A 14526-nucleotide genomic window follows, 5' to 3' on the forward strand; every position below is an offset into this window, starting at 1 on the left:
ACTGGTTTATACTGGGATTAAAAGCTGTTACAGACTGGTTTATACTGGGATTAAAAGCTGCTACACACTGGTTTATACTGGGATTAAAAGCTGCTACAGACTGGTTTATACTGGGATTAAAAGCTGCTACAGACTGGTTTATACTGGGATTAAAAGCTGTTACAGACTGGTTTATACTGGGATTAAAAGCTGTTACAGACTGGTTTATACTGGGATTAAAAGCTGTTACAGACTGGTTTATACTGGGATTAAAAGCTGTTACAGACTGGTTTATACTGGGATTAAAAGCTGCTACGTGAAGGTTTAATGTTTGTCTCCTCGTCCCTCCATCAGGGGGAAGTGTATGAACGTGTTGGTCACCACCACCCAGCTGGTTCCTGCTGTGGCCAAGGTTCTGCTGTATGGTCTGGGAGACGTCTTCCCCGTCGAGAACATCTACAGCGCCACTAAGATAGGTACAGCCACTGAGCACGCTCAGTTCCTCTCTGCTGTGCTTCATACCTGAGCTGCAGGTGACGTTGGTTTCCTTCCCTGCAGGAAAAGAGAGCTGCTTCGAGCGGATCGTCTCCCGCTTTGGGAAAAAAGTGACGTACGTGGTGATCGGTGACGGTCGGGATGAGGAGTTCGCAGCCAAACAGGTAAAGTCCCGCATGTGCTTGTTCTTCCAGACAGAAGGTTACAGCTGAGGTTTCTGGCGTTGTTTGGATGTTGGAAGTGGATCAGTCTGGAGGACAAATCGTTCAGCTGGAGCTGTTTACTCATCTGTGGACAGGTGCAGAAACATCAGATACCGAAATCACCCGATTACAGTGAATGCCTCAAAGGGTTCTGTAACAACATATGAAGCTAAAGAAGCCGTCACTTTTAGTCCTTCAGTCTCCTTCAGAACATCATCATGTTTTACCTTCGAGCTGCGTTCAGTCTCACAAAGCAACTCCAGCCCTGGTCAGAAACATTAAGTCAGCTTGTGTTCTTAAATAAGTGCCTTCTCCAGGTCTGCAATGAGGTCCTGCCCCACGTGGAGGAGTTCACGTATCTCGGGGTCTTGTTCAGCAGTGAGGGAAGGATGGAGCGGGAGATGGACAGGCGGATCGGTGCAGCGTCTGCAGTGATGCGGACTCTGCATTGGTCTGTCGTGGTGAAGAAGGAGCTGAGCCAGAAGGCAGAGCTCTCCATTTACCGGTCGATCTACGTTCCTACCCTCACCTATGGTCATGAGCTGTGGGTAGTGACTGAAAGAACAAGATTGCGAATACAAGCGGCCGAAATGAGTTTTCTCCGCAGGGTGGCCGGGCTCTCCCTTAGAGATAGGGTGAGAAGCTCGGTGATCCGGGAGGGGCTCAGAGTAGAGTCGCTGCTCCTCCACATCGAGAGGAGCCAGATGAGGTGGCTCGGGCATCTGGTTAGGATGCCTCCTGGACGCCTCCCTGGTGAGGTGTTCCAGGCACGTCCCACCGGAAAGAGGCCCCGGGGCAGACCCAGAACACGCTGGATGGACTAAATCTCTCGGCTGGCCTGGGAACACCTCGGTATCCCTTCAGATGAGCTGGTGAATGTGGCCGGGGAGAGGGAAGTCTGGGTTTCCCTGCTTAGGCAGCTGCCCTGCGACCCGTAGCAGAAGATGGATGGATGGATGGATGTTCTTAAATAATTTCATACTTTTAATGGCATTTTGGGAATATCAACCCACTAAATATGAAGTATTTTCTTTATACTACGTACACCCAGGAAATTTTTGGGGAAGGATTATTATATCTTGGGATATGTCAATAACTGTCAGTGACATTATTTTTAAATCAGTCCAGGTCCTCAGGACCCACCACCCTGCGGGATTTAGATTTAGAGGTAAGTTACCCTACTTTAACATGCCTGAATGAGATGAATCTCCTTAACAGGCTGCAAAGAGCTCGATGAAGAAGATCATGAGTCTGAATCAGGTGTATTGGAGTAGGATTTGCGGGGTGGTGGGTCTTTAGGACCTGCGGGGTGGTGGGTCTTGAGGACCTGCGGGGTGGTGGGTCTTGAGGACCTGCGGGGTGGTGGGTCTTGAGGACCTGCGGGGTGGTGGGTCTTGAGGACCTGTGGGGTGGTGGATCTTGAGGACCTGCGGGTGGTGGGTCTTGAGGACCTGCGGGATGGTGGGTTTTGAGGACCTGCGGGGTGGTGGGTCTTTAGGACCTGCGGGGTGGTGGGTCTTTAGGACCTGCGGGGTGGTGGATCTTGAGGACCTGCGGGTGGTGGGTCTTGAGGACCTGCGGGGTGGTGGGTCTTGAGGACCTGCGGGGTGGTGGGTCTTGAGGACCTGTGGGGTGGTGGATCTTGAGGACCTGCGGGGTGGTGGGTCTTGAGGACCTGCGGGTGGTGGGTCTTTAGGACCTGCGGGGTGGTGGGTCTTGAGGACCTGCGGGTGGTGGGTCTTGAGGACCTGCGGGGTGGTGGGTCTTTTATTATTTATTTTTACTAATAATTCTGTAGAACTAAATAAAAGATACCAGCTGATTTTCATGAGTTAATTTTCCGCTTGTTTCTGCGACCGTTAATCAGCTGATCTTCTCTGATCTTCCTGTGCAGCACAACATGCCGTTCTGGCGGATCTCCACCCACGGCGACCTCGTCTCCCTCCATCAGGCGCTGGAACTGGACTTCCTGTAAACAGGGAACCTGTCGTCATGGCGACAACTGGTGGAGTGGCGCAGTTAAAAAACACCAACACACACTCACCTCTCTGCTCTCAATGTGTGACGGCTGGAGGCGGAGCATGAGGAACAAGCCCCTCCCCCTCCTCCACGGCAGCTAAACTCAAAGTGGCACTGATTGGACACTGAAGATGACGTCCATGTTTCTCTCTTTTTTTTGTGAATCATCGTCTGACCCCGGAGACGAGCGGACGGATGATTTATTGTTTTATTTCAGAAAAAGGAAAACATGTTTAGAATCTGAAGCTTCACGTCTCGACCTTCTTAGATTACTGGCAAGAGACGGCATGACATCAGTCAGCTGCTCCACCTCATCACATGTGATGGTGTGTGTGTGTGTGTGTGTGTGTGTGTGTGTGTGTGTGTGTGTGTGTGGTTACTCAGCATGTGTCGAGTCACAAGTTGAACCGCCGTCCTGGAAGACGTTGAGGAAGTCAGGAGGAAAAACTGAGATCAGTCCTCACGTACTCCTCGTCTGCTGGAAGCTTCTTCTGTAATTTACTTAGAAAACTCATCATCTTCATCTTCGTCTTCTTCACCTCCTCCTCACAGAGGTGAAGCTGTGACATCAGTCCTGATGTCACAGCTTCACCTCTGATTTCCACAATCAGCCAAAACTCCCAGAACTATGGGTTTATCCTGGTGTACGCGAGGACGGACCGGATCAGTTTCAGGATTCTTCTCCAGATAAACTCATACTGTCTCTGGAGAGGGGCTGAAGGATTCCAGACATCATCATCATCCAGCATCATCATCATCCAGCTGAGTAAAACAAGATCCAGATGAGACTTCCGTCAGACCCGTTTCATCCACGATCCCGTTTCCATGCCCTAGTTAATGATTAACCCCCCAAAGTGTTGCCTTACACCTCTTCTTTACATCCATATCCATTTAAAACACGATCCAGTTTCTCTTCTGGACCAGGTCTGGTTCCTGATCCGTTAAAACGGGTCCAGAACCAACAGCTGGATTTTAACACCTGGAACATTCAGATTAACGTGACTATCAGTTTGACCTCGAAGGTGATGTGAGCTGAAACGGTCACCATGGTGACCAGGATGGTGGTGAAGCCTGTGTGTGTGTGTGTGTGTGTGTGTGTGTGTGTGTGTGTGTGTGTGTGTGTGTGTGCGCGCAGATGCAGCCAATCCTAAGAGCACATTCAGCCCCAAGTGTCCTTTAAACCCGTCGTCATGGAAACCACTGACCAACAACCTCACGTTTGAGTTTTCAGTTGAACTAAAAAAAAATTCTGGGTTTTAGAGGGTCAGAGAGACGTTTCTGTTGCCATGGAGACCCTGTTTTCCTTTAACACCCGACCCAGATATCTGCTGGCTTCAGCGTGTCCGGCCGCCATCTTGGACAGACGGGGACGCGTCATCTCTGGCGGTCAGCTGCACGTGGAGGAAACTCTGAGCCAGATGAAGATTCCCACTCGTGCAGCTGGACCGTGACGAGTGTTGAGTTCATTTAAGCCGTGCCTTTAACCTCCACCTGGACGCATCCTCCAAGCAAAGCCCCGCCTCCTGCACCGCTGCATCCTTGTATTATCCAAAGTGTTACTTTACTTTTGTAACTGATTTTGTATTTGCGCTGGACTGGTTTTTGTTGATCAGATTGTTCTGCTCTGCACTGCGACTCGGACGCCATCGCGGAGGGAAACGGGCGGCCATGTTTGGAGACCAGATGTTTCTCGTTTCTGCTCCTTTGTGTTTTTGCTGTGAAGCGTTTGAGTGACAATCACGTTGAAATGTTTGAGGAGCTGAAGGAGCTCCTGAACCGATGCTCGACTCCCGATGCTTGACTGCAGGATCTGGTATCTGGTCCCGGACCCAGCATCTGGTTCTGTCCCAGTCGACCCGGGTCCAACCTGCTGCTTTAACGTCAACACAGATCAGCTGATTGAGACGCTGCGAGCCCTAAAATTCAGACGCTTGTAGCAACTGATGCTCCAATAACTTCATCCTTTTCATTTTAATGCAGTAAAGCCAATAATTTAATAATACTAACAAAGTTTTTACGTCATTAAAACTACTTGGAACGTAACAACCGCAGGCCGGAGCGTAGGAGCTGCCGTTATTTGCTGCAGCACCAGGTAGCAACGATGCAACACGAGTCCTTATTAAACCAGAAAAACCAGGTTTTCTTTATTGACCAGGATTCTGATCCGGTTCAGTACGTTTAGTCCATTCCCACAGGCGATCCCTGCGTGGACATGATGGGATGGAGATCCGGATCGATCCTAACTTGTTTTACACCAGGAAGGTCCAGTTCTGGTTCTGGAGGAGCGCCGTCCTGCAGGTTTTAGATGTTCCTGCTCCAGGGAACCTTTGTAGGGACCATCTACCTCAACCTTCAGCTTCCAGTCTGGATGTTTGCCCACATGGAAGGATTTTACCAAAAACTGCTATATAACGTAATTAATTCATGTTAGATTGAGTTTTTCCTTTTGTTAAATAACTCAACTTCCTCCTAATCAGAATGACTGAATATCTGATTATTCACATTATTTTAACCCTTTAAATGTTAAATCACATCACAAAAGTCCCGAGACGGGAGCAAAGGGACCCGCGAGGATTGATGATCAGTTTTATTTCCTTCTGGGATCAATAAAATATTTAATTACAACCCGGTGTGATGGAGGAGAAACCTCAAACCTCCGGGACCAGAGCTGGACCTTCCCGCTTTCCACATGTACCGATGACCCGATCCCCAACCTGACCTGCTTTCTGGTCCCAGTCCTGACCTGCTTTCTGGTCCCAGTCCTGACCTGCTTTCTGGTCCCAGTCCTGACCCGCTTTTTGGTCCCAGTCCTGGCCTGGCCTGCGTTCTAGTCCCAGTCCTCTGATTCCTGCTGGGACGTCTTCTGGTCTCAGATTTCCCTACATCTCCAACATGTTGGTGCAACTGATCTGGATAAAACCGGTTCTGTTGAGGTTCAGAGATGCTGAGCTGAAGCTGGTCCAGGACGCTGGGACCAGTTCCTGGTGGACTCTAAGATCCTGCAGCAGGTTCTGGGAGTTGTGCATTGGTTTGATTTGCAGCTTTAACTGTGTGTGTGAAGGAAGCAGCATCTGTCTGATGTTCTGTACGTCATGTAATCTGTTCTGGTTCTGATCCGATGAGTCTAAACACCACACCCTTCCTCCTCCTCCTCCTCCTCCTCCTCCTCCTGTGTATCTCACATTCACTTCATGTAAATACATTTTAAAATTTCCGACTTTCTTCTTTTCAACTTTATTTAGTTCTGAAATTATTTAAAACAATAAACATGAATGACTTCATCTGCAACAACTCAGCACCAGGAGGCAGTAAATCAGCCAATCACAGATCCATGCTCGCAGATTTGATTGACAGGTTATTTAGCTGGGCTTCTGACATGTTCAATGACACTCTGTGAATGTAAGAACTAACGGAATGCTTTATGTTGGCTGAAGTGATTTAGTGAACACAGGAACTCTGAATGTGACGTCTAAGTTAACAGATCGAAACAGTAAAAACTAGTCTGGCCCTGGAGCTCCAGGGCCGCTCTGGGCCAGTTCCAGGGCTGCTCTGGGCCAGTTCCAGGGCTGCTCTGGGCCGACTCTAGGTTCCTGCCAGCTGGGATTATTGAGGAGAAATAAACAATATTACCTTTTTAACCTCCAGACTTTACATATTTTCTACTTATTTATACCCTGATGAACACATCGGGAGGCAGCGTGGGGTTCAGTGTCTGGCACTTGGGTGTGTAGTTGTGAAAATCAAACTGTCGACCTTCCAGTTGGTGTTCGACCACTCTCCCTGAGCCTCATTGTTGATCTTCTGACAGAGAAAGTCAGGTGTCTCCCTCTGATGAAGAGGAGGACCCGTGGAGCCGAGTGCTGCAGCTCCACCGTTGACCTTGTTTCATATTCGGTCACCTGAATATGCAAATTAGCCTCCTCAGCCCTGTCCGTCAAACCAACGTGGATTTTATTGTGAGACGCCTGAGAGGCCTGTGTTTCTTTTTCTGGCTTTTGCTTTCTAGCTTAGATGTCCTCTAAAATCTAAATATATTAATCTGATAAATAAGACGCAGCTTCAGTGGAACTCCAGCCGTTTAAAGTGTTTTCAGTGACGCAGATCCACGTCCATCCGACCTGGATGAGTTGGAGCCTCGCTGCCTTCACCTGCTCCATCCTGCAGCGGGTCAGAGCCCCATCCCCCTGCAGGTCGGTGTGGAGACCAGCACAGAGTCCAGATCCTCCAGGTCAGCAGCAGGTTAGCTCTGTCAAAGGCGGGGCCTAAAATTTGGATGGCCCCCCAGCTGCCACTCAAAACTAATAAATGTAATTCTAGCAAATATTCAGAGAGACTGACCTTTACCTGGTAAATCTCAGAAGTGTCAGTGAATGCAGCATGTAATGTACTTCTACATGTTCTACATCAGGTCTACCATGATCTAGACCAGGGATCACCACCTCCGGTCCTCGAGGGCCGGTGTCCTGCAGGTGTTGGATGTGTCTAGATTCAGATGACTGGGTCATTAACAGACTGGTGCAGAACTTGACAACAAGCTGCTGGAGATCCATTTTATTTGATTCTGGTTGCAGCAGAGAAACATCTGATACCTGCAGGACTACAGATCTCTGATCTGGATCATGATGCAGTATCACCAGCTGTCTCCATGGTGACGGTCTACATGGGACAAAGAGGGTGGAAAGTTGATGATTTGGGTCAGAGGGAGTTTTTTTGTTGACTTTCTGAAGCAGCGATTAGAGACAAACAGGATCGTCTTCAGATTTTTAACCGAGTCAGAAGGAATCCGTCTTGTAGATTTTATTTGTTTCTTATGACCCGAAAAACCGCAGCTGCAGGACACCAGGTCCGGCTCAGTCTCTGGTGAATGAGGGAGTCCCTGATCAGGACCTGGATGTCCGACCGCCGGGTCAGGAGTAGAAGTTCTCAGCCAGCTTCCTCATTCTCTTGTTGCTGCGCTCTCGTTGGCTGTGCTCTGTGACATCATGGGCAGGCAGTGACCTCATCATCAGCCTTTCAGGACCGTCTATCTGGTCTCCGAGCCTCAGCGTCTCTGTACTCTCCCCTCTCAGCTCGTCTCTGGGGATGCTCGGATGGAAGAACTTGTAATACATGAGCTTCACTAAGAGGCCGAGGATGTAAAGCGTAACCACGGCAACGGCGATGATGGTGGCGTACAGGGGCGGGAACACAAAGTGAGGCGGATCGGTGTTCATCTTCCAGAACCAAACAGCACAGAGGATGGAGATGTCGACCAGGATGTAGGTGTGGTACAGCAGAGTCCTGGTCCTGGTCTTCCCCTCCACCACGTTGAACCAGTCAAAGTACCAGATGAGGGCGACGGTGGCTCTGTAGACCCACTCCCCACCGGGGCTGTCCATGAACTCTGTCTGGCATCGCCAGGCGCAGAAGAAGAGGAGCAGCCAGGAGCAGAGGAAGTGTGTGAAGATGAAGCAAGGCAGCACAGAGGCGAAGAGCGCCATGGCAACGAGGCGAGGCAGCAGCAGCAGCAGGTTCCACAGGAAGTAGACCACCGACGAGCCCACCTGCTGCTTGGTCTTGTCGGGCAGGAAGGAGCGCAGGGACCGGTGGTAGGTGGTCACACAGAAGGCCACGGCCGAGATCGACCCCAAGGCCTTCAGCACTGAGGAAGGAGAGAGAAATGATTCAGAACATCATCACAAACAGAGAAAAAAAAGAAGCTTCACAGCTGTTTTTTCTCAACACAAACAGAAAAGGAACGAAGACCCTCACTGATAAACCTGAGAGCATCCGTTTACTGAGGAAAACTCAACTCTAGAAAAGTTCTGATGCTAAAAACAATCTCAACTCATCAGTTATTCCCAGCAGCAGATCACCAACACGTCAGAGATGAAACGGAGACGTTTCACCATGAGATGAAAATATGAGTCAATCTGATGGAAAAAGTTGGAACAGGAGCAACCAAAGGCTGGAAAAGTACCTGGTACAAACCAGAAACACCTGGAGGAGCATTGGACAACTAACCAGGTTACCTGGCAACAGGTCAGTAACATGACTGGTATAAAAGGAGCATTTCAGAGAGGAAGAGTCTCTCAGATGAAAAGATGGACAGAGGTTCACCAATCTGAGACAAACTGGATCTAAAACTGTGGAACAATTTAAAAAAAATGTTCCTCAGACGTTGAAGATCCTCCATCTACAGTGTAGAATATCATCAGAAGATTCAGAGAATTAGGAGGAATCTCTGTGTGCATGGGACAAGGCTGGACGCTGGTGATCATCTGCATTAAAAGCAGACATGATTCTCTACTGGAAACCACTGCATGGACTCAGGAAGACTTCCAGAAACCACTGTCTGTGAACACAGTTCACCCTGAAACCCACAAATGCAGGTTAAAGCTCCATCATGCAGAGAAGAAGCCAGATGTGAACAGGATCCAGAACCAGCTTCTTCCGTCTTCTCTGGACCAAAGCTTATTTAAAATGGTCTGAGGCAAAGTGGAAACCTGGATGAAGATGTGAACTAGTTTGTGGAAAGCATGGACGGCGTGTCCTGCAGACTAAAGAGGAGAGGGAGCATCCAGCTTGTTATCAGTGGACAGGTGAAAAGCTGCATCTCTGATGGGATGGGGCTGCATTAGTACCTATGGCGTGGGCAGCTTCCACATCTGTGAAGCTCCATCAATGCTGAAAAGTACATGGAGGTTTTAGAGCAACATCTGCTCCCATCCAGACAACGTCTCTTTCAGGGAAGACCTTGCAGATTTCAGCAAGACGATGCTGAACCACATCCTGCATCCATCACAGCAGCATGGCTTCACAGGGGAAGAGTCCAGCAGCTGAACTGGCCTGCCTGCAGTCCAGACCTTTCACCAGTACACAACATCTGGAGCATCATGGAAGCAGAAATCCAGCAACCAGATTTATTCTGGCCTTTAAACGGCATCAGGAGCCGTGGAAGTCTCAGGTTAAATCCCTGCAGCAGAGCAACAAGCCCACCTGTGACCAGGTCCAGCCGTCCCTCCTGGAGGTAGATGGTGATCATGAGCACCAGCTGAGGAGCGCTCTCCGAGAAGGTCTCAATGATTCGGAGCATGCTCAGATCGTGGCTCAGGAACACCGCCACATCTTCAGGGTTGCCATCTCTGGACTTGCAGTTCTTCACAGAAACCTCCAGGACTCCTGCGTGCCTGAGGACGACAAGCTGAAGCTGTCATCACCTGATACCATCAACCTGCTGTCAAGAATTCATGGAGGAAGAAGAGTTCATCCAAAGCAGCTGAGATTCCAGTTTCAACCACCAACGAGTTCAGAGGAAACAAGACAGATAACAGCAGGTTGTCGTCACTCAGGCCAGAGACATGAACACAACCTGGAGTTAACATCAGAAACAAAAGCTTTATATTTGGATTTTTACTTTTCCAATAATGTCTTTGTTCTATAAAAAACAAAGCAGGTGAAATTAATAAATACTTTTCCACCTGAATGCCCACATTTTAGTTTTTCTTTCGCCCCTCGTTTATCTTTCTGATGGTATTTCCTGTTAAAGGAAGTTCTGAGGAATCACCGACCGGCCCACACCACATTGCACTGAAGATAAAGCTGATTTCTCCCACCTTGCCTCAGGCCACTGAACATACCTCAGATAGATTCCCAGTTGCAGCACATGAAGAAGCTTCACACCGTTCACACTCATGCATCTTTCCACCTCCGTCTCCATCTCAAAGTTTTCATAGCTGTACCAGAGCCAGCTGTAGACCTGAACCAGCACTGAGGAGCCCAGGAGCAGCAGCACCAGCACAGCCAGACTAAGGAAGGCCTCCTCCTGGTAGAAGTTCACCGCAGCCCACACGTCCAGGCCGATGTCCAACAGGAACAGTGGCAGCCCCACACAGGTGAAGACAAAGTCCACAGGAGAGTATATGAAGGCTGCCATCGTGCTACATTTCTGCTGTTCACACACGTACTAACACACTCCAGACAGGAAGAAAGAAGAGCCGAAGTTCAGAGTCAGGAACTCCTCCCCTGGTTTGAGTTTCAGCCTTAAAGGAACACTGTACCGCTTTCAGAGACACACAACAAGTCATCATCAGGAGAACTTTAATGGCTGTACAACACGTTTGAGGTCTGAACGGGGGCTTCAAGAGAGTCTAAACAGCCGATTAGAGTCAGAACATTGGATTAGAATCCAAATGTCCGATCAGAGTCCGAACATTCGCTCAGAGTCTGACCGTCCGATCAGAGTCCGAATGTCCGATCAGAGTCCGAATGTCCGATTAGAATCCGGATGTTCGATCAAAGTCCAAATGTCCGATTAGAATGCAAATGTTCAATTAGAATCGGAACGTTCGATCAGAGTCCGAACATTCGCTCAGAGGCCGACCGTCCGATCAGAGTCCGACCGTTGGATCAGAGTCCGAATGTCCGATTAGAATCCAAATGTCCGATCAGAGTCCGAACATTCGCTCAGAGTCCGACCGTCCGATCAGAGTCCGAATGTCCAATTAGAATCCAAATGTCCCATCAGAGTCCGAACATTCGCTCAGAGTCCGACCGTCCGATCAGAGTCCGAATGTCAGATTAGAATCCGAATGTTTGATCAGAGTCTGGATGTTCGATCAAAGTCCGAATGTCCGATTAGAATCCGAATGTTTGATCAGAGTCTGGATGTTCGATCAAAGTCCGAATGTCCGATTAGAATCCGAATGTTTGATCAGAGTCTGGATGTTCGATCAAAGTCCGAATGTCCGATTAGAATCCGAATGTTTGATCAGAGTCCGGATGTTCGATCAAAGTCCGAATGTCCGATTAGAATCCGAATGTTTGATCAGAGTCCGAATGTCCGATTAGAATCCGGATGTTTGATCAGAGTCTGGATGTTCGATCAAAGTCCGAATGTCCGATTAGAATCCGAATGTTTGATCAGAGTCCGAATGTTCGATCAAAGTCCGAATGTCCGATTAGAATCCGAATGTTTGATCAGAGTCCGAATGTCCGATTAGAATCCGGATGTTCGATCAAAGTCCGAATGTCCGATTAGAATGCAAATGTCCGATTAGAATCCGAATGTTTGATCAGAGTCCGAATGTTCGATCAAAGTCCGAATGTCCGATTAGAATCCGAATGTTTGATCAGAGTCCGAATGTCCGATTAGAATCCGGATGTTCGATCAAAGTCCGAATGTCCGATTAGAATGCAAATGTTCGATTAGAATCGGAACGTTCGATCAGAGTCTGACCGTCCGATCAGAGTCCGACCGTTGGATCAGAGTCCGAATGTCCGATTAGAATCCAAATGTCCGATCAGAGTCCAAACATTCGCTCAGAGTCCGACCGTCCGATCAGAGTCCGACCGTTGGATCAGAGTCCGAATGTCCGATTAGAATCCAAATGTCCGATCAGAGTCCGAACATTCGCTCAGAGTCTGACCGTCCGATCAGAGTCCGACCGTCCGATCAGAGTCCGAACATTCGCTCAGAGTCTGACCGTCCGATCAGAGTCCGACCGTCCGATCAGAGTCCGAATGTCCGATTAAAATCCGAATGTTTGATCAGAGTCCGAACGTTCGATCAGAGTCCGAATGTCCGATTAAAATCCGAATGTCCGATCAGAGTCCGACCGTTGGATCAAAGTCCGAATGTCCGATTAGAATCCAAATGTCCGATCAGAGTCCGAACATTCGCTCAGAGTCTGACCATCCGATCAGAGTCCGACCGTCCGATTAGAATCCGAATGTTCGACTAAAATCCGAATGTTCGATCAAAGTCCGAATGTCCGATTAGAATCCAAATTTTCGATTAGAATCCGGATGTTCGATCAAAGTCCGAATGTCCGATTAGAATGCAAATGTCCGATTAGAATCCGGATGTTTGATCAGAGTCCGAATGTTCGATCAAAGTCCGAATGTCCGATTAGAATCCGAATGTTTGATCAGAGTCCGAATGTCCGATTAGAATCCGGATGTTCGATCAAAGTCCGAATGTCCGATTAGAATGCAAATGTTCGATTAGAATCGGAACGTTCGATCAGAGTCTGACCGTCCGATCAGAGTCCGACCGTTGGATCAGAGTCCGAATGTCCGATTAGAATCCAAATGTCCGATCAGAGTCCAAACATTCGCTCAGAGTCCGACCGTCCGATCAGAGTCCGACCGTTGGATCAGAGTCCGAATGTCCGATTAGAATCCAAATGTCCGATCAGAGTCCGAACATTCGCTCAGAGTCTGACCGTCCGATCAGAGTCCGACCGTCCGATCAGAGTCCGAACATTCGCTCAGAGTCTGACCGTCCGATCAGAGTCCGACCGTCCGATCAGAGTCCGAATGTCCGATTAAAATCCGAATGTTTGATCAGAGTCCGAACGTTCGATCAGAGTCCGAATGTCCGATTAAAATCCGAATGTCCGATCAGAGTCCGACCGTTGGATCAAAGTCCGAATGTCCGATTAGAATCCAAATGTCCGATCAGAGTCCGAACATTCGCTCAGAGTCTGACCATCCGATCAGAGTCCGACCGTCCGATTAGAATCCGAATGTTCGACTAAAATCCGAATGTTCGATCAAAGTCCGAATGTCCGATTAGAATCCAAATTTTCGATTAGAATCGGAACGTTCGATCAGAGTCCGAATGTCCGATTACAATCTGAACGTTCGATCTGAGTCCGGATGTCCGATCAGAGTCCGACCATTGGACCAGAGTCCAGACGGCTGAGCGTTCGATCAGAATCTGAGCGTTCTAGAAAATAACGACTTGCCAGAAACTTCAGCGTGTGTTCTTTGGGAAGCAGGAAAAGCAGTAATGAGAGGGAAAATAATTTCCTTCTCTTCTAATAAGAAAAAGAAGGAAACTTTGAGAATTTCAGAGTTAGAACTCAGAATTAAATCCTTAGAGGAGCTTACCATGTCTCCCCAGAAGAACACACACTAAATGCTATAAGGAAAGCTAAACTTGAACTTAATGAGATAAATGATAAAAAGACGCAATTCTTGGTGCAAAGACTTCGCTTGGAGAATTTTGAGCATGGCAACAAATCTGGAAGGTTCCTGGCTAATCAGTTAAAAACAAATAAGGAGAAAACAACCATCTCCTCTGTCAGAGATCCAGAAGGAAACATCAGCCACGACCCTGACAAGATAAATAACACTTTCAAAGAATTCTATAAAACATTATATACATCACAACTAACTACAACAGATGACAATACTGATAAATTTCTTAGTAACATCAACCTTCCACAATTAAAACGTGAAAATCAAATGGTCTTGGATTCCCCCCTTTCAGTTGGCAAACTCCAAGAAGCTCTCCAGCATATGCCCAACAATAAAGCTCCAGGTCCAGATGGTCTAGGCCCACATGGTCTAGGTCTAGATGGTTACCCAGCAGAATTCTACAAAGAATTCTGGACAATGCTGGCACCCATTTTCTACAATATGATATTAGAAATAAGGGAAAAACAAAAAATGCCTTCAAATATGAACCTAGCCAATATTACTCTACTATTAAAACCAGGTAAAGACCCGACACTTCCATCCAGTTACCGTCCAATTTCATTAATAAATGTAGATCTCAAAATAATTAGCAAAGCTTTGGCCAGAAGAAAAGAAAAAATAACCCCTCTAATAATACATCCTGACCAAACAGGCTTTATTAAAGGTAGACATTCCTCTACTAACATGCGTAGATTAATTAACATCATAGATTATTCTACTCTACATAATCTGGAATCCACAGTCATTTCTTTAGACGCAGAAAAAGCGTTTGACCGAGTAAACTGGAAATTTTTATTTGCAACGTTAAACAAAGTTGGGTTTGGGTCATCTTTCATAGATTGGATAAAAATATTATATAACAACC

The 14526-nt window shown here is 47.8% G+C and overlaps 2 protein-coding genes across 3 annotated transcripts in view; one reads left to right on the forward strand and one right to left on the reverse strand.

The window, feature by feature from the left end:
* Positions 1 to 3787, forward strand: part of eya3 (EYA transcriptional coactivator and phosphatase 3) — a 38572-nt gene extending 34785 nt beyond the window's left edge. For both annotated transcript variants that reach the window (XM_042011999.1, XM_042012000.1), the window contains 3 exons: positions 334 to 455; positions 538 to 638; positions 2572 to 3787. In XM_042011999.1, the coding sequence (XP_041867933.1) occupies positions 334 to 455; positions 538 to 638; positions 2572 to 2652 (304 nt within the window). In that variant the 3' untranslated portion in view covers positions 2653 to 3787. The remainder of the gene's footprint in view (positions 1 to 333; positions 456 to 537; positions 639 to 2571) is intronic.
* Positions 3788 to 5889: 2102 nt separating this feature from the next.
* Positions 5890 to 10818, reverse strand: LOC121656835 (XK-related protein 8-like). The gene is made up of 3 exons (XM_042012003.1): positions 10316 to 10818; positions 9675 to 9865; positions 5890 to 8337 (listed from the first exon to the last, which is right to left on the reverse strand). Exons 1-3 carry the CDS (start codon positions 10609 to 10611, stop codon positions 7604 to 7606), a joined length of 1221 nt encoding a protein of 406 aa, XP_041867937.1. The 5' UTR covers positions 10612 to 10818; the 3' UTR covers positions 5890 to 7603.
* Between the last annotated feature and the right edge of the window lie 3708 nt (positions 10819 to 14526).

The sequence above is a fragment of the Melanotaenia boesemani genome, chromosome 17 (assembly GCF_017639745.1).
Source record: "Melanotaenia boesemani isolate fMelBoe1 chromosome 17, fMelBoe1.pri, whole genome shotgun sequence".
NCBI classification, from domain to species: Eukaryota; Metazoa; Chordata; class Actinopteri; order Atheriniformes; family Melanotaeniidae; genus Melanotaenia; species Melanotaenia boesemani.